The sequence below is a fragment of the Uloborus diversus genome, chromosome 1 (genome assembly GCF_026930045.1).
Source record: "Uloborus diversus isolate 005 chromosome 1, Udiv.v.3.1, whole genome shotgun sequence".
Taxonomy (NCBI): domain Eukaryota; kingdom Metazoa; phylum Arthropoda; class Arachnida; order Araneae; family Uloboridae; genus Uloborus; species Uloborus diversus.
The window spans coordinates 115,095,335-115,116,151 of NC_072731.1; the positions used below are offsets into that span (position 1 = coordinate 115,095,335).

Sequence of the window (20,817 nt, forward strand, 5' to 3'; positions counted from 1 at the left end):
TCAAAAATTAATGCAAATTAAGGTAGTTTGTAGTTCTAAGCAGCCATTTCCCCAATATTGAATTGGATATTTATCAATTCTTAATAAAACTAAATAATAATTGTGGCCTAACAAGAATAACAATTAATGCTAGATAATTTGATTATATGACATTGCGAATTATTATCCAAAGATGATACTTCGTTGCCTTGCTTGGCTAGCGCTAATTGTTTTGCATTTGTAGCTGAGTTATTTTTCCCAAATTGCTGAATCAGTTAATTTTAAATTTTTCTGCTTCGTATGCTTCTAATTTCTGAGTTATGATTTAATTATGTCATGCTATGGAAATTATCAACAAAATTCTCACGGATATATGGTGGTAGTTTTCTTTCCAATTGATCTACTATTATTTCTTTTTACTCATCAAATTCTGTAATCTTTCTACCATTTTATTTCACTCATGATAAAAAATTAAAATGGTTTAACTAACATGCCAAATCTCGCCAAGGATTCTTTGCTCGCACAATACTAAAACTATAACCCTAAATAAATTTGGCGAAACCTTTCAGCTGAGAATGGAAGCATTCAAGTAAATTCTTTCTTGGTTAAACATTTTTCATTTCCTTCTACTATAATATATTCAAGAAAATATTTTGCATACTGTCCATTCCAACTAAATGCTGCAGTAAAATATGGTTAGTTAAATTAATTTAAGATAAAAAAAAGCCTTATTCTTACAAATTCACACTAAAAAAAAAATAAAAAAAATTTACCTGGTATAACGTTATCCATGTTTGTTAATCCAGAGTTTTCTTGTGTTTAGGCTTTCACCATTTAACAATCACCTCGCTTTTTAGAAGGAAATAATGAAAACTAACAGTATTTTGAGAAGCTTGAGAATACTATTAAGGGACGAAACAATTTCTGTAGCTGAAAGCAGCCTAAGACACATCGAATGCGTTAATAAATACTCATAACAAACTGTCTATGTTTACCAACAGACACATGTGGAACGCATTGTTTTACCTTTTTCTTTAACTTTGTAAATCACCGCAAGGTAGCGTATTCGAGCGCTGGAGTTGCGAATTAGAAGTCCCAGACTTTTGCTATCTTAAGTGTCTCCAACCAAAACTAGAGATCAATTTTCTGTCCTAAAATCTTAAGAAACTCACGATTAAAAACTGGTGAACAATATTAATTTTTACAGATGGCATTCGCTTAAATCAATTTGGATGCAACTGGATTGACATTTTCGAGTGGGCGTGGCAAGAAGACGAATTTACAAGTTCTCATACACTGAAAACAAAAGATAACAAAGGTTGAAAATAACAATCAGTGCAAGTTTTTTCTAGTCAAAGGAACAGAATCACATGAAAAATTAAAAGGATCGAGTTTTTCAAAAGCAGATGCAATCGAATTTTGAAATGCGCAAAAAATTGGGACAAAGCCAAAAAATCATAAAAACAAGCTTTAAATGCATAAACTTGATGATATTCTGCCAAAACTGCCAAGTATTCTAAAAGAACTGAACATTGAATGCAAAATTGCAGTTTTGGCGCAAGTTTGTCCGATTTTAGCCCAGAAAAGTCTATTTGGCAGTCTTTTGGAGCAGTTTGGCGCAGGATCTGCCATTGGTGCAATTGACATGACCCTCAGGGAAAAAATGGCAACAGATTTTTCTTTTCAATGATTTTATGCACACTAAATAAAACTGAACTTGCTGTAGATTATTAATTTCTACTTTATAAATTATCTTACTTAAAAATGCCTATAACTTTTCTATTGGTGATTTTAGGGACTTGATGGTTTAAAATCAGACGGGAAAAAAATCTCCTGAACATGTATTTTTTGTAGGTTTTTAAATGAAACTAAAATTGAACCGATTGAATAATTATTTTGTGTAGAAAGAGCCATTTAATACCATTAAAATTTGAATGGTTTGGTACATTTTTGGCTGTTCAAAATACCCAAGGCCCTTGTCGGGTGCAAAAGCACCTTGATGCCAAATGTGGCTAAGATCAGACATAAACTGCGGATATAAGTCTTTAAAAATCAAGTTAAGCCACGATTAGAATGTGAAAATACATTAAAATGACATATTAGGGAGTGTTCTAATTATCCCTCAAACTTCAAGCAAAGTTCATCTTGTGCAGCTATTTAAGGGCACTGACATGCTGCAAAAATGGAACAAATATGACCTTTTTTCAATGAGATACTTTCAAATTTATGATTTTCTTTAAAACTGGAATAATAATCATGAATTTTTTTTTCTGAACAAAAAAGTACCCTATGTTTACCATGGCACAACTGACAACTTGCACACAAAATTTCTTGATGATCGGTTGAGTAGTTAAGGCATAAAAAGGTAACTACAAATAAATAAAGTCACTTTCACATTTATAATATACATAAGGATTAGTAATGTAACGATTTTATTATGGATTACAATTGCATAGTTTAAAATCAAATATTGGTTAGAAAAAATGCTACGTATTGACTAATGCATATTTTTTATTTCTTAATTATACAAGAAAGTATATAAGTATAAGAGTAGCTAACAAAAGAAAAATGACTAAAGATGCTGCTTGAGTAGCTCAATTAAAATTAATGAAAATGTTAGATAAAAAATTAATCCTAAAACACATATGAAAATTGAATATTACAATCTACACAGGATGTTCCGTATTAACCTGCAAGACCTTTATTTTCACAACCGTTAGTCCTAGGTGTATACTTCCAATTGCAAAAATGTTCAAAATCAGATGCTGAGTCAAGCTATTGAAAGTTTGAACTGCAAATAAAAATAAGTCAAAAAATACAAAATTTAACTTTTTATACGAACCCCATGTCCCCTAACCTATATTTAGGAAAATAATCTCTATTGAAAAACAATTCCAACACAAAAAGTTTTAAATTAGTATGATCAGTATTCACTCAGATATGAAATGAGATATGAAACATAGCCTTTTGTGACTTACACCACTTTTCACTCGCTGTCAATAATGCCTTTTGGGGGAAAATATAGCAGTTAACATGTGTTTAAAATTATACTTGCGCATAGAGTATGGTTTTTCAAATTGTTTGATGTTTTGTCGTGTGTTTTTGCGGATCACAGCATAACATTTGCATTTATTTTTGAATAAAAATATAAATACCTTGCTTTTTCTTACTTTGACGACCAGTCATTCTTCTGAAAGGGCGCTAAGTTCCAATCTCATCTTTTTTATGGTCCCTTAAAACTTTAAACTGGAGTATATCCCTGAGTTTTGGTCACACAAACGTCAAGATTTTTGTGCTAGTAATATCTTTCAATGGAGATTATTTCCCTAAATAGAGGTTAGGGGACCTGGGGCATGTATAAAAAATTAAGTTTTGTATTTTTACTTTCTTCTATATCTAATACAGTAAAACCCTCCTAACAGACACTACTCAAGTGTGGACACCTCTCTATGCGGACAATTTCCAATTCCCCTATTCCAATGCAAATAACATTATCAAACCCCTTACCTGCGGACACCCCTCTATTGTGGACAAAAAAATTTGTCTCGTTAATGTCCACATTAGAGGGGTTTTTCTGTATATAGAAGAAAGTATTAAATTTGTGCAAATTTTCGAATTTCGAATTTTTACGGACTCGAACATTTTGAGGTGTGCTGAGCCCATTTCGACCATTTTTGGAAAATTTCTGTCTGTCTGTGTACGTGTGTGTATATGTCACGTATGTGTGTGACCAGTTTTTTGTGGCCGCTCTACAGCAAAAACTAACACATGAAATTGAACCAAATTTGGTACACATATGTGCCCCTAGGTGAACTTGTGCCCATTGATTTTTGGCGCGAATTCCTCCAAGGGGGGTGAGCAATGGGACGTTTCTTGAGTTATGCGTGCCTGCTATTCCCTAAGAAGTAACTGGCAAAATCAAACAAAATTTGGTCCATATGTTGCCTCTAACAGGTAAAGGTGCTGATTCAATTTTGGTGTCAATAGCTCAAACGGGGGTTGAGCTATAGAATGTTTTTTGACGTCAATTGTGACTGCTGTATCTCAAGAAATAATGAACGGAATCAATCAAAAATTAATCGACAAGTATCCCTTAGGTGGTATAAGAGCTGATTCCAGTTTAGCGTCAATAGCTGAAAAGGGGGGTAGAGCAATCGGACGCTCTTTGTTTTCTATTGTGAGTGCCATATCTCAATAAGTAATGCTACTTTTTGGATGAAATTGGGAATAAATGTCAATTCATATGTAAACAGGCGTAGGTTCAATTTTGGTGCCAATTGCTCCATGGCGGCTGATTTTTTTTTTGTGAATAAAAATAGCTTTATTAATGCAACAATAAGAAAAATAAATCTTAATAGGCTGTCGTCTGCGTATTTCTCCTGATTTTAATTGTATCGGATGTGTTATCTCAATGATTTAAAATTTTTAACTGTTGCCATCTAGTGCTTTTTAACAAATAAATGTCAGTAATTATTTTAAGCAAGGCTCTTTAAATTATATTCAATTTTCATTGTTTGCTTTGCTTTTAAAATAAATCAGAAATAGGGAAGGTCATCAAGTTTTGGTGTCTGTTGAATATTGCTTCTTCGTCAAGCATGGGCAGGGATCAGAATTATAAGAAAGATATAGAAGAAAGTTTCTTGATGGCCGCAACATACTTGTTTGACTTATTTTTTATTTTCACTTCAAACTTTCAATATCTTAACTCTGCATCTGATTTTGAACATTTTGCAATTAGAAGTATACACCTAGGACTAATGGTTGCGAAAATAAAGGTCTTACAGGTTAAAATGGAACACCCTGCACAGGACCGATCCTAGGGGGTCGGCCGCCCGTGTGCAAAGAGCTAATGTGCCGCCCCTCAAGAGTAATTTGCATATTTTGACTACTCTTTAACGTCTATATAAATCTTTTTTTAAATTTCCATGCTAAGTCCGAATTTAAAAAGGGGGGGGGGAGAATGATCTTATAAAAAGGAAGAAATTTTTTATGGTAAGAAACTCCTTAGGTACAATTTATATCTTTAAGTAATAGATACCAAAATTTACTAGTCGTAAAAACGCATTTTATAGTCTTTCTTCGGTGACATCAGAGAAGGGACCGAGGAAGGGGAAGCGTGGGGGGGAGGTGTCAGGAGTTCAGGGGAGGAGGATTGCTCCAAGAAAATTATCGAAATTTGCGTATGAAAAATATTTTTAGTTAATCTTTAGTTGTGTTTGGTTGCAAGGACAAAAGAGTCAAGTATATTCAAGGTGCATGGAGAAATTTTCAAAATTGACGTCAAATATCGCAATTTTTGGAACTTTTTCGAGACTTTAGGTGAAAGTAATGTTGCAGTTCTTTCCTAAAATTCTTTCGAAATTGAAATCAAATTGAAGATATTTTTTAAGACTGTAGCTTAGGAAGGATCGGCGTTCTTCCCGAAAAATCTCCGAAACTGAAATTTTAAACCCGCAATTTTGGGACTCCTTTGTTGACGTTGCCAGAGGGAGATTCAATCGTCTCGCATCGAAAGATTTCAAAATATAAGTTTAAAACGCAAATTTAGGCCGTCTTTGGTGACGGTAGGGGATCTGGCGGCTATCCTCCGGCAATTTCTCGGCACGATTTTTTTAAAAACCCGTTTTTGGCTAAATTTGAAAACAATAGGGGAAACGTGAAAATATTCCGAACTAAAATATTTTTCAGAACTGAAATCCATTATAGGCTATTTTTGGGAAGGAAGGATTTTGGAGCTCTTAAGCGAATATTTCTAAAATCGCAATTTTATATTATCTTTGGTGACGTTAACAAAACTGAGAAGTTTCTACGGATCTTTCGGATATTTTTCAACATTAATATCTGAAAAATATAACTATAGACTTTTGTTCACCTCACCTCGACAATTGATGGATATGCCCTAGCGCCGTGAAAAGTTTCATAAGCCTGGCAGTTCTCCTCCGGAATTCTTTAGAAATATAAGTCCCAAAATTGTACTTTAAGCATTGTTTGATAACGATGGGACTAAGAGCGGGCGGGGTTCAGTGTGCCCTCACGAACTGTGTTTTTGAAACTGAAGTCAATTTCAAGCTAGTTTAGGCAGGAAGCTGTGGCTCCACGGAACCGTCTAAAAACGAAATTTTCAGGTATAGTGATTGCGTTGGAGAAAATGGGAATCCGGGGTCTTCCCCCAAAAATTCTTGAAACTGATGTTGGAAAAACGAAATTTTAGTTTGTTTTTCAATACGTTAAGTGAGAGGGGGTGGAATTAGGGGCTTCTCTAAAGATGCTGATTGAGACTGTCTTTGGTAGTAATGTTTGCGAATGGATTTCGGGGTCCTTCACTGCAAAAAATTCGAAAAATGCCAAAGCAATTTTATATGATGTTTGATGATAGGAAGGGCTGTCGTCTGAAAACACGTTTCGGATTTTGGAGCCAACATTTTTAGGCTATGTTTGATTAAGTTAAGGTGAAAGAGGTGAATCAGAGATTTAATTGGGCCCTTAAGATCGATTGTTCAACCAGCAAAATTTTCCGAAAGTAAAGTCCTAGAAACGCAATTTTAAGCCTTCTTTAATTTCGTCAAGGAGGTCATGGCATCCTTTTTTATTTTCGTTTTGGAGCTACATTTTCTTCCCGGGGCAAGAGCCCTGTCCTCCTACCTGATCTGAAACCGGGCAGTTCATTCAAGATTTTAATCAGAAAAATTGTCGTAAAGGGGGAAAAGTACATCATTTTAGTTCGTCATTCATATATGTTACTCTCAAGGGAGTCGTAATTTTCCACTTTCTCTCCACGCATCCACGACTGTTAAACACAGAGTTTGTTACGTAGTTTGTTGTTTGAAATGCTTGCTAGAGTATCTCATCAGTATAGCTTTTTTTTAAATAAATAAAATATGTCTTCATTGTTTAGGTCTATAAAAGCTTGGGGGGTAAACATTAGTGGCCGCCCTCGGAACTCCTTTTAGACGGCACCATTTCATGCTTCAGAAGGGGGCCTTTCCCCTCCCCTGTATCCATAACTGATTCCCGTTTCTGTCACAAACTTTGCAACCAAATGAAGCATGTGTGTTAAGAGTAGATATTAATGGACAATGAACCAACACAATGTTCCCTAACATTCTATTTTTCTTAAATTATGCTATGCTGTCAGGAAATCGACACATACTTTGACAATTGAACATTTAAAAATTAGCATATTTATTCTACTTATTATAAGTTATCGTGTGAGAAATTCTTGAGGAATTTTGCTTGATTATAAGAATTTTATGATTCGGCCTGCGGCCGCCCCTTGCTTTGGCCGCCCTTGTGCGGCGCACACTCTGCACACCTGCTAGGATCAGCCCTGACCCTGCATAAATAAAACAAAGAAGATATACATATGTGTATATATATATGTATGTATGTTCCTCATACAAATCCACAGTTTACATCGGATCTCGACCAAATTTGGCAGGGAGGTACTCAGGCACCCGGGAAGGAACGTAGGGGAGTTTTCAAACGCCAAAAAAGTACTGAACAGTTCAAATTTTAATTTCAAGACCCCAAAATGGCATTAAATGACTTTTTCCTACCCAAAATTATTATCAGACAGTTTGATTTTGGCGCCATTTGAAAGTCCGCGAAAAAAACCATTAGATTCGTTTATTTCCTTTGAATTTCCAAAAAAAAATCTATAAAATCAATGGGAAAAAATTAAAAAGCATTCTTAAGCCTAATGGAACAGAAATTTTATGTTGGAAATTTATCATTTGCACGATCTCATTTTAAATTAGCGTGAAAACAATTCAGAAGGTTGCCACTTATTTTTTCTCAACTGTGATTGATTAAAATTTTGTTTTTGTTTCGAGGTAAAAATTTCCCCTTTTGATTATCATTTGGGGTCATTCCATAGTGACTAACGTAACATTCGCAGCTGATTTTCAAACTCTTTTTACTTACACCGGGAGTAAAAATAAATGTGTTTTGGTTTAATATGCAGATTTAAAATGTACAAGGTGACTATTTTTCATTTCTACCAAGAATTTGAAGCAAAATAAGTGCTGGCAGGTGTTTTTTCACCAAAAAAGGCATCGTGACTAACGTAACATTTTTGCAACCCTGAGAAACAATGCTTATGTTACGAGGCAAATTTTTCTGAAACTGAAACAGGCATTTAAAATGTGTCGATATATTTGTAAGAGGTAAACAATCTATTTTCAAAAATGTACTACAGATTTGTTACAGATGAATCTTTTTTGGCCCTTTATGGTACTTTTACGAAAAACTGTGTGTGACTAACGTAACGTGACTAACGTAACCATCGAATAACAAGCAATGAATGCATATAAAAAACTTTTTATAATTAATTTCTTGCTCTTATATTACTTTTACACGTTTTAAGAACCTTTGTGTTGCATTGTGGTTCTTTCTTTACTTTTTTTCTATATTAGTGTAAGAAATTGAATGGAAGGATTCAGTTCAATTAACTCAAATTGATTGTGCGGAAAAAAATAAACCAAAAAAAAAAAAAAAGAATTGCTTTTACAAACTGAATAACATCATTCTTGGGCTAATTGAATCCTAAATATCTCTCTTTTAAAAAATTAATTTTATGCAAGTTGATAGTACTCTCACCGAATTCTAGTATTCTGCCGATATACTACCTATCGTCATAAGTAAGTCCGTAGTACTTTTCAATGGCATATTGTTTTTTAAGGTTTACTGATTCATCGAACGAATACAAATTGTGCATGCCTTTGAATTAAAATGTAATATGGAAAAAAAAAATATTCGAACGTTTTTGCAAAATGCATTTTAATTTCAGATATCACCGCAAATGTTTGAATTTCTAAATGATCATTCTTGCATTTTCTGAAATATATGGCAGCATCGCTTATTGTCACTGTATCATGTAACATCTTCAAATGTTTTCCAACGAGCAATCATTACTTCATTATAATAATAGGTAGAGATGTATTTTCTAAAAAATAGAGACGTTCTCCTTCGTTAAGACTGTATTTCTATTTAATTCTTAATCTTGGATTCTTGTGTTGAATGCACATTCAGCAGAGTACTCATTTTGCTTTATTCACCTTTTTTCTTTTTAAATAATTTTTTATATTGGAAGTATCTTTATAAAGACTTTTAAAAAAGTATTTTTCTAAGTAAACAGAAGGTCTACAATGTAATATTACTGGAATTTTTCACCCTTTACATTTTTAATCAATATAGATTGCCTACATATTCAAAATTGTTCATGAAAATGTACATTGAATTAAATAAGTTTTAAATATAAGCAGTATTTTTAAAATGTTACGTTAGTCACATGCAAACTGTTACGTTAGTCACAGCTCAAATGTTACGTTATTCACACTAATTATTTTATATCTACTGATACTAAAATAAATATTTTTCACTTTTTAAGTAGATATGACACCGATGTAAGAAAATAAAAAGTGCTGTTTGGTTCAATCATCTGGTTTAGTTTTTAAGCAGAAAATAGTACATTTTCGTGACTAATGTAACGTAAATATTTTCGGTGAAATAACCAAACTAATTAAAATACTTTTCTTATAATGTATGCAAAAAGAACAGTCAATTTTATTGGCCCAATATCTAATCATTTAGAATAAACATAGTTCTTTTCAAAATTTGCAAAGAATTTTACATTACACAAGAAAACGTAGACGAATTTTTTTTGCACATGCTAAGCCTTTTCTACAACCTCGCACGTTTAGAGCCAGAATAAAAACACCGAACGAAATTTTTGCAAACTGTTACTGGATTTATGTACTAGAAAGTATGCTGAATGAAAAGATAGGTCACAGTTAAGGCTTTGTGGAAAAAAAAATTCTGAGGTTGAGGTTGATATTTCTATGGAATGACCCTTTGGCGATTCATCTTCTTTCTTTTTTTAGGATTTTAGTTGTGCTTATGGAGGGTTGCGTTTAATTTATTCGGGAACTTTTGATTTGCCATTTTCTTTCTTTAAGAATGATTATTTTGATGGGAAATTTAACAGTATTTTCTTTTTCTCTATTTGAAGCCTGATTGTTGAATATACGTTACTTGATGCAACTTTTATGTTGAGGTAGACCGTGCAAAGCAAGGCAATGCAGTTAGTAACCAATAAATTTCCCTGGTAAATATAATGTGGTTTTAAATAATTTTTTCACGCTTTATTTTACATGATATCTTTTATTGGTGTATATGATGCTGTGATGGTTTTCTGTGATTTTTACAGGGCATGCATATATATGTGATTAGTTTTACAGAGCATATGAATATAATAACCATTATCCTATATAATGTCCACTATCAGCATTAGTTACATTATATTTCATTTTTAAAGCATTAAACTATCCCATTTCAAAAGATTGTAAATGTAAATTATATATCATTTAATGTCCGCACATTTTTAAGTGAATTATACATAAATAGTAACAAAAATAATTTTAAGTCTGTGTATTATAATAATATAAGAAAATAAAGAACAGTCATTTGAGGATGAAGTTACTATTTAAAGAGTTTAGTTTGAGGTGATTGAAAGTGTCAGTATTTTTGAACTCAGCTTAAAACACATGATGCAATTAGCCTAAAAATGATGTTCAAAACTCATTGGACAAATTTTCAAACAACCCTGTAGCCATATGCAGAGGAAATGGCAAGAGACCTAAGCTCTGTTACTCGTTACAACATACAAAGTTTTTTGAAGTAGAGAATTGGCTTGAAAAACTCAAATTTCAAGTGCTCAAGACAGTTTAAAATTAATAAATTACCAATTTTGTCATTAAGAAGATCCATTAGAACAAAAACACAAATGTTTGTGTTTTTGTTCTAATGGATCAAAATTTTTTGATCTATTTTCTAATCTCTGATCTATTTTCTAATGGATCAAAATAATTTGATTTTGTTCAAATGTTAATCAAACAGCCAAAAATGAGAAAAAATAATTATAAAAGACAATTGAAATGAATTATTGACCTGGTTCAAAGTTACACTGCAACTCAGGGTCAATTTAAACCATGTTAGGAATGTGATTTTTGATGTAGAAAGAATAACTTTAACAATAAAATTAGCATGACTTTAAACCAGAATACTGAATTTTTTTAAAGTTTAAAAACACTTCATTTTTATTTCATGATCTTACAAGTTTTCAATAAGCACCTCCTATTTTTTCAGCTTGGTTGGAGGTGATTTTTGGCATGACTGAACTCACCTTCTGTAGCTGTTGCTATCATGACGAACAGGCAGCTGATCATTAGAATGAGAAGAATGGCTCATGGAATCAATGGTTGCCAAGCGTGGCACATCCTTAGATGTGCTGCGACTTCTGTTGACGCCTCTGTTGCATGTAGAGCTCACACCACTGTCGGTCTCTAATGACCGATGGCTCAACCTGACCTTACGTGTGGCAGATAAACTTAAGTCTGAAATTCCACTGTCAAACTTTTGATCACCTTGAGACTGAACAGAAAGACAAACAAGCGACTTAAGAACAATTTATATAATGTGAATAAGAATGAATTAAAATAAAAAGGTAATGTGAAACAGGTATAATAACAACCATCTCTTAGGGCAGGGGTTCTCAAACTAGGTGCCATGGCACCCTGGGATGCAGCAAGAATATTCAAGGGGTGCCTTGAAGTGTCCCAGGGCTTGGAAGGCTTATAAAAGAAACATATTACCAATACAGCAACAATGTTTATTTTAATGAGGACATACACTGCACAAGTTTTGTTGCCCAAATGTTTGATTGTTAACTTTTTGTAACACGGCATACATCAAGTTTTAAGACTGCATCTTCTATCAATCGCTTTAACATGGCAGATCAATGGTCGCTCATTTTCCAACAAGATGGTGCATCCCCATTATCTGACAGACATTCTCGATTTCCTCAATAACGATCTTCTGGAAATTGTTTTGGGGTAGAAAAAGTTAGAAAGGAAAAATTCAGCATTTTTGGATTTGGCAAATAACAGTGCTGATTATTGTAGTCAATTTTAATAACTTCACTCAAATTTCTAAAAAAATACATTTGGAAAAAATATTTTTAATTCACTGTCCTCCCTTTTTCGAGTTAGTCTAACTTTCAAATATTTATAATTTACTGATTTCTTTACTTTAAAAAACATTTTTTTTTCCCAAATTCAGGCAGTAGAATATTTTGGAAAATAGAAACAAACAAGACTTTGTTAATTCATACAAGATATTGATTTGCATGAGGCAATCAGTTGAGATAGGAATTGAATATATAGTTTAAGGCATTTTTCAGGAAACTTATACTCACATTTGTCCTGCATTTAGCAAAAAATGGAGAGCGCAAAACACCTAAAATAATAAAATTAAATATGTGGTCATTACAGTATATAAGAAATAGAAAATTTAATACTTAAACATAAACAAAGATGAAAATTTTAGGTTTGCCCTAGGGAAGCATCGGATATCCAGTAAATATCTGGTGTCTGGCTGATTTTTAACTATTTGGTATCTGATCCTACCACTCCACTCCGGACAGGATATACAGCAACACATAAAAAATTTGCATTATATTCAGTAGTCTATGTCTGCGCAGTTCCAATAACATCCAACTTCTCAAACTCATCTATAATTATAATTTTCAATTCTAGCATTTTGTTCCCAATACTGGAAGCATTGGTATAATAGAAAACTTTAAGCATACCCAAATTGCTTTTCTTTAACACCCTGAAATTTCTTGAATCACAATTGTTAAAATTACTACTCTTATTTGACATCCAATTTCCAAATCTAGCAATACCCAAATAATTATCATTCTTATAATACCTCTTCCTTAAACCATGCCCCCCATTCAAACTTAAATTTTTGACTCTGAAGCCACTAAAATCAAACCATTAGGCATTTTGACCCCTGTAGAGCTCAGATGCAGGCTCTCCCTAGCAGTTCAATGACACTTATTAAAACTCCATGCATCCATGAACCTGATTTTGTAAATTGACTTAAGTAACAGGTTCATATACCTAGTCCATTGATTTAACCAACTTCTATGCAATCCATACCATAAACATAATGGGGCAAACAGGAAAGCTCCATGGGCCACATAAGACCCAAGAGCTGTAGGTTGATCACCACTGATTTGGTTAGTATGTAGTGAATGAGAGAGGGGAGTTTGGATCTCGAAGCTATCCAAATGGAGTTGCTTTTGCAATTAGGACTCGACCAATGCATTAGCGCCAATGGTTCAAAATTTTAGCCATCGGCGTCGCCAGCCGATGGTAACTTAGAGAAAACATTGGTCCATCGGCCTTGGAAAATATCTAAATGCTGATGTATCGCCAATGTTTTTCGAAAATTCAAAAGGAAAAAACCTAATTTTTATTTATCTATTTTTTATTGCATATTTGAAAGTAAGTACAGCATTAGTCCAGTAACCTAGTACATCGTAAGTTGCATCAAATGGGGGTAGTAGGTTTCATGTTTTTTTCCTGTATGTGATGTTACCAAGATGCAAAATCCAAGTTTTTGACCTCGGCAACCTCCCAGAACACTTTTGAAAATCGCCAAAACTACTGAACTTTCGTACTTTTTTCAGATTTTCCCCATTTTGAACATGAAAGAGCATGTTTTTGACAAACATCAATATTTACACATTTAAACTAGATTAAATTTGGTACAATTTGACACCAGAATGTGCTTGTTAGCCCTAATAGTTTACAAGATACAGCTTTTCAAAATTTCGCAAGTTCTCCAAACTTGGAAATTTTCAATCAATTTCCTTTTCTCATTATGCATGCAGCTGATACAAAGAAGCTGTGCCACTGGTTCTTTTAAGTAACCTCTATTTTCTAAAGTGGATGTTATCAAGTGCTTAAACAATGGACTTGTAGGAGAGAAAGGAGTCAACTGTTACATGGTCAGGGATATTGGGAAGAAAGCAATGTTGAAGATTGTAGGGGAAAATTTTGGAGACGTTAAATTCGAGCGTAAATCAAAAGTTGTAATTCTTTCCTCTACTCTCTGTACTATAACTGTTGGCAGTAGGGAAGTGACTATCGACTCACTTACACTGTTTCACAGAATATGCGTTATATACGAGCATTCACCGTTCCTGATACCTCTCTTCACTCAAGAAGGAATGAGGAAGGGCAATAAGTCCTCTTTCTACCCAGCTTTCCAACCAATCAATATTGATGAGTCACATGGGAAATCTACATTTGTGGCTGTAGGTGGTTGTCATCTCCTTCAAAGTGGTGTGGCCCAAGCAATCCTCATTTGAGTTGATAGCTGCCCAATATTTAAAATATCTTGAGGCACAGTACAGTCAGAACATAGCTGTGGTATTTGATGATTACCCAACAGAACCTGGTCAAATAAGCACAAACAGCTCTGAACGCAATCGACGAGCTCAAACACATTGTTCTCTGGAGGTTATATTTGAGGAAACAACTACTCCTAGTGTTTCTCAAGAAATTTTTTTATCCAGTAATAAAATCAAATTGAGATTCATCTGACTACTGAAGGTGCAATTTGAAGCCAAAAACATTGAGGTTTTTCAGGCTGAAGAAGATGCAGACAGGCTAATAATAACTACAGCTATAAGAAATGTCTCTGATTTTCAAATCGTGGTTATTGCAGGAGAGAGAATAGACTTGTTGGTAATTCTTACTGGTCTCAGAGGTCCTACACTAGATACCATAAACTTAAAGAAGTCAGGAAAAGGCAAAAAGCCACATGTGTTCTACTCCACCACCTCGACAATAGCAGACAATCAGCTTGTCGCTTTCACTCATGTTTTCAGAGGCTGTGATTCCACCTCAGGCCCGAGCCTGAAGGGGGCGCAATATTTTTAAAACCAGGCGTGAAATATTCGAGTAAACAATATGGAGGGGGCCTGGAAAAGTCATTTGACAGGCCCCCAAAATTTCGGTTCACGCCCTTGGGGGGAGAGAGGCCCTTCATCAGTAATTTTTTAAAATTCAATTTCTAAAAGATATAGTAATATTTTAGATTTTTACCCTTTTATTTGTTGAAATATAAAAAATAGTTAGTAAAAGTTTTGTTTTACTTCTGTTTTTACCTTTGAACATTTAACTACTAGTGAACTAGTATGACTATTCATTACAATTCTTTAAATTCCTCTCTCTTTCTCTTTTATCTTTTCTGTTAGAGATATGTTTCTATAGCCAATATGTTAGTATCTACTTTGCTGTGATTTTCGGCACAATAATTTCATGTAAAAAAATTAGGAATGTCTGAGATCTTTATATAGCTATCATTTTTATTTATCCATTCATTTTTTTAAACATGACTTGCTATCGATTTCTACAATGCACTGAATACTTTTTTGTTCTTTGAAAATTCTTTGAAACCTAGCATATTTCGGTCATCCTCAGGAAAGTACTTCCATCGGACATTGCAATCGGCCAGTTGAAACAAAAAACAATCGGCCGTCTTTAAACCATCGGCCAACAATCGGAATCGACTCATCGGCCAAAAATTGCCATCGGTCGAGGCCTACTTGCAATTTTTGGAGGTTAGTGAGAGATAGCCAGCAGCGGGAGGTAGCACCCTAGAGTAAATAGAAATATTTGAATCATTCAAAAAAAACTCAAGCCTTTTTTAAAAATTTTCCAAACGTCCTACATAAGTAAATAAGCTCAATTTTTTATTTCTGACTTAGTGATGTGGATCGGGTAAATACCCAGTGGGTAGGTAAATATTTTTTGGGTATTTACCCGGGTATTTACCCAAGGCCTGGGTAAATACCCAAAAACTGGGTATTTTACAAAAAAATGCAAAAAGTGAATGATAATTTTTTTTTTTAATCTAAATATGAAATAATTGGTCAAACTGATACATACATATGTATTACACAGTTTATAATATTTTTTATCGAAAGATTTAATGAAATTTTGAAAGAAACATATCACGAACCAAAGAATCTTTCTTTTCAATGCCATAATTGAAGATGTTTGCTTTTTTTTTTGTAACCAGTTAAGCTTTTTACTTTTTGTAGAATTGCTTTTTATATGTGAAATTTGGCTATCAACATTGATTAGGCATATCGAACCAGGGTTGGCTTTTTGCCGGCAGAAACTGGTTTTTGCCCTGCCGGTGGCAGAAACTGGTTATAACCGGTAAAAACCGGCAGAAACTGGCAAAAACTAGAAAACGTTTTTAATAGCTTTAGTAATTACTTAATGACAGGCAATTAAGTAAAATAAAATATATAACTCATTTCATCATTGCAAAACTTAATATAATAGTTATTTAATAATTAGTGTAAAAATATGTTAAATAACAAGACTGACATTTCTAAAGCAAAGTAAAATTTATCGTAGTTGAAATTGCTATGTGTTAGAAATTTTAGCCTTGTAATGTTGTAAGTAACAAATTTTTCAGTTTGTTTATAATTATTTTGTTTGCTTTTAATATAAAGTGCGATGTATCAAATATTTAAATAAATACAGATTTTTTTTTATTTCATTAAATTCTAAAATTCAGAAACTTGTCATTTTACACTTAATAATAACTGGATAAAGCTATTCTCAAAGAACAAAGAGCTCTCCCCCCCCCCCATTTTGATTTCTATGAAAGCTAATAATCCAATTATATAAGTACTAACACAGTCTTCAACTTTGCTGTATGTAAGAAACAATATAATTGGTTAGATTCACTGACTCATAAATGTAAAGAGTTTTATTGGTTGAAACTAGGGGTGCAACATGGATGTCGATGTTTTGGAAACATCGATTTTTTTGTTAAAACATCGATGTTTTTAACATCGATGTTTTACTTTCAACGTTTTTGGACTATCGATGTTTTGGTTTCGATGTTTTTTCGATGCTGATGTTTTTGCATTTTAATTGAAAATTATCATAAAATTTTGCTCCAATCTTCTCGCTAGGTAATTAAGTTTACTTATGGAGTTGCCAAAAAAAAATCATTTTTTGCACCCGTTTTATAAGAACAATTTTTCTGCATAGAGGATGATTTTTGGGAAGATCACTACAAGATAGTAAAAGATTAACTAGAGAGTAAAAAAGAGATCAAAGCTATTGGAAGAACCTGACACTGGTAGTCTGGTGCCAGAACTTGCAGTCTATTTCAAGGCTCCAGTTCTTAAACTAAAGGAAAATCCTGTACGCATTTGATAGTGATGGAAACTTCTGTTCCATCAAAAGAGATGTTTCTCAGACTGGTGGGATAGTCTGCGAAAAGAGAAATGCCCTTCTGGGGGGACAAAGTAAGGAAACTTCTTTTTCTCCAAACTGTCAACACCAATATTCGGGCTTACTTATCAATTTCCTCCAACAAGTCGTCCGTCTATTACCTTAAATTTGTGTTTAATTATTAACTAACAGTACAACACATATTTCTTACTCTTAAAAATTATTGTTAGAGTTAATTTTGTATTTTTAAAATAATTAGCACAACTTTTTCTCATCATTCAACTGACGGTAAGTGCATGATGCATTTTTTCTTAGATTCTTTTTTGATGTAAATTTACTTTTAGTTTAATTCAGTTTGAAAATATTTCCTTATTACTATAACTAGATTGTATTAACCGGTGCTTGTCTTATTATAAATTTTTGCCCAACTATAATACCAAGCTGTTGCGAAATTATTCTTATTAAATTATATTCATGATTTGAGGTTCAGTATTTTCAATATATTCGTCGGATACGTATTCTTTTGTATTGCTTAAATTAGTGTAGTATATTCAAAAATGTATGTTATACATTGATAAAAAGATCGATGTTTTAATTTCTAACATCGATGTTTTGATGGGTTTGAAAGAATCTTCTCAAATTTCTCCTTTGTGCACAACAAATTAAGAAATTGTTTAGGTTTAGAAACAGCGTCAAAACTTGTATTTTGTTACAGGCTGCTGCAGTGTGAAAACAATGTAAAATTTGATTTTGAATGGTGATAGTGTTGTAAATAAATTGTATTTGGGTTAATATTTAATTATTTTTCTTATACATTTTCTATTGTATGTCAGGAATTGCATTTATGTCATTTTTTGAGTTTCTGCCAGTTTCTGCCATAAATGTGGCAGAAAGGGGTTTTTGCCATGCCGGTTTTAACCGGTTTCTACCCGCCTTGGCAGAAACCTGCAAACCCTGTATCCAACACATTTAATGTGAATATCATATTAGATTGCTGAGTTGTTTACCACAATAATTCTTTAAATATGTGATCAAAATACAAATTTTAGGAAAAAATTTATTGTTTTGTATATAGTTGGTTACACAAGGTGCTTCGTTTTAACCTGCAAGACCTTTATTTTTGCAACCGTTAGTCCTAGATGCTTACTTCCAATTGCAAAAATATTCAGATCCAGAGTAAAGATATTGGAAGTTTGAAGCAAAAATAAAAATGAGTCAAAAACTACAAAATTTAACTTTTTATACGGCTCTAGGTCCCCTAACTTATATTTAGAGAAATGATCTGAATTTAAAACTTACTGACACAAAAAAACTTGACATTTGTGCAATGAAAACTCAAAGAGATATTCCATTTGAAAGTTTTAAGGGACCATGCAGAAGATGAGATTAGAACTTATTACCCTTTCAGAATAATAACAGGTTGGCAAAGTAAAAAACAAGGTATTACATTTTTCATTTCTACTCAAAAATTCATGCAAATGTTATGCCGTGATACGCAAAAAACGCTGCAAAACCTTGAACAATTTGAAAAATCACTCTGCACACATATAATTTTATATAAACACTCATTAACTGCTATATTTTCCCCCAAAAGATGTTACTGACGGCGAGTGTAAAATGGTGTAAGTTAGAAAACGCTGCGTTTCATATCTCAATGAATATTGGTCGTACTAATGTCAAACTTTTTTTGTAATTGTTTTTCAGTGGAGATTATTTCCCTAAATATCAATAAATCAGAGGATCTGGGGCCCGTGTAAAAACTTAAAATTTGTATTTTTTTACTCATTTTTATTTTTACTTCAAATTTTCAATATCTTAAGTCTACATCTGATTTTGAACATTTTTGCAATTGTAAGTATGCATCTAGGACTAACGGTTGCAAAAATAGAGGTCTTGAAGGTTAAAACAAAACACTCTACATATACATAGTGGAATACATACAGAAAAGTATTTTAGTTGAATATAAATTTTTGAAATAAATACCCGGGTAAATACCCATTTTGGGTATTTACCCAGGTATATACCCTGGGTATTTACCCCTAAAAATAAATACCCGGGTATTTTACATCACTATTCTGACTCCACGTTTTCAATGGAAAAAAAAGCCAATTACCATTCAAATCTATTCTGCAACCAGGATCTTTCTCCATCAAATCAGAAATAAGTTTTGCAGCTACCTTGCTCACAAAAGCAGGAATCTTGACATCACACTTCCTAGCCTTTTTAAAAATTTCTCCAATATCCCTACCATCAAAAGGGGGCGTTCCGACTAAAAGTGCATACAAGACGCAGCCGAGGGCCCAGATGTCCACTCCCTTTCCATGACAACTTCTGGCTCCCATTGTCAACTCCCTGAAAAAAATTAAAACACATTTTAGATTCATAAATCACTTCACAATTACTAACATCCAACCAGCTTTTTTTTTTGCTAAAGTTCTGTTTTCGTATCTGGGGGGTGGGGGGGTGAAAGTGTTTGGATGGTAAGAAATGCAAGCCCAATCTTGTACAAATTTTGATAAGTTCATACATTAAAATGCTCTATTATAATAATAAGAATACTATAACAATAAGAATAATACATTAATTTAGTGCTAGTGTTGCTGGGGAGAGTTTTTGCAGCTCCTGAGATAAGTGATTTTTTACTGTAATTATTTATTTTTATTGCTTTATTTCAGTATTTTTATGTATTTTATCATATAATTAATTAAGTATTAAGTATTTTTGTGCTTTTAAGTCTTATTTTTGATTTACTTGCTTTCTTAAAGTGTTTTTCTATTCTTTGAAGTTAAGCCTAAATTGTGCTGATTTCTTTGTTGTTAAGCCTGAGTCCTCTGTTAAGTGTGTAACTTGTTTATTTTAATTTACTGCTTATCTTAGGGTTTAGTAATATTTGTACATTTTACTTCCAATGCTTCCTAATTCTAATAATTAGCATTAATTCTTCAATTTTGCATTTTTGTATTGACTTTTTAAGTTTATCATTTTGAGTGAATGTGGGTTATATGCATTTTGAAGGAGGTTAAGAGTGGTAAAGGGAACAAAGGGATTTCTTGTGACTTATGTCAGATGTTCTGCCTGTTTAAGGGGAAGGATGAGTCTGAGAAGGATTTCCTTTGCACCAAGTGTGTTGAACTTTCAGAAATCAGAATTAGGATGATTATTTCAGGGGCTCGGGTGAGAGATGTAAATAGGGTTGCTGAAAACAAGGGAGTATTTAATAAAGAAGATGTAGTTACTTTGTGGGTGGGAACTAACGATGTAGGCCATAGTAACAACAATGAGTTTACTAAGGAATGGGATTCTCTGTTGGATAAAGCAACCAACTGTTCGGCAAATGCCCAAGTGGTTGGTTTGCTTCCCAGATATGGAGTGCATAGGAGTTGGTTAAACCAACGGGCTAGGTGTATGAAGCTGGTACTCAAGGAAATTTGCGTTAAGCGTAGTATCAGGTTTATTGATGTGTGGAGTAAATGTAAACGCGATTGGATTGCTAGGGATGGCCTGCATCTGAGCTCTACGGGGGTCAAAATGGTTAGTGGTTTGGTTTTAGAGGATTCAGAATCAAAAAACTAAGTTGGAATGGGGGGCATGCTTTAAGGAGCGGAATTCGAATGGGTACTAACTATTGGGATTTTAGTAGAAACGGAAATAGGGTGGCTAGTAAGAGAAAAGATTTTAGCAGTTGGGATTCAAATAATCACGCAGCATTAAATAAAGGTAAGAT

At 33.3% G+C, this 20,817-nt stretch overlaps 1 protein-coding gene across 1 annotated transcript in view; it reads right to left on the bottom strand.

The window, feature by feature from the left end:
- LOC129234503 (serine/threonine-protein kinase PLK4-like) overlaps positions 1-20,817 on the bottom strand; it is a 195,150-nt gene that overhangs the window by 122,937 nt on the left and 51,396 nt on the right. The window contains exons 5-7 of the mRNA XM_054868508.1: positions 19,207-19,445; positions 12,233-12,273; positions 11,162-11,409 (exon numbers count right to left, since the gene is read on the bottom strand). Of these exons, the coding sequence (XP_054724483.1) occupies positions 11,162-11,409; positions 12,233-12,273; positions 19,207-19,445 (528 nt within the window). The remainder of the gene's footprint in view (positions 1-11,161; positions 11,410-12,232; positions 12,274-19,206; positions 19,446-20,817) is intronic.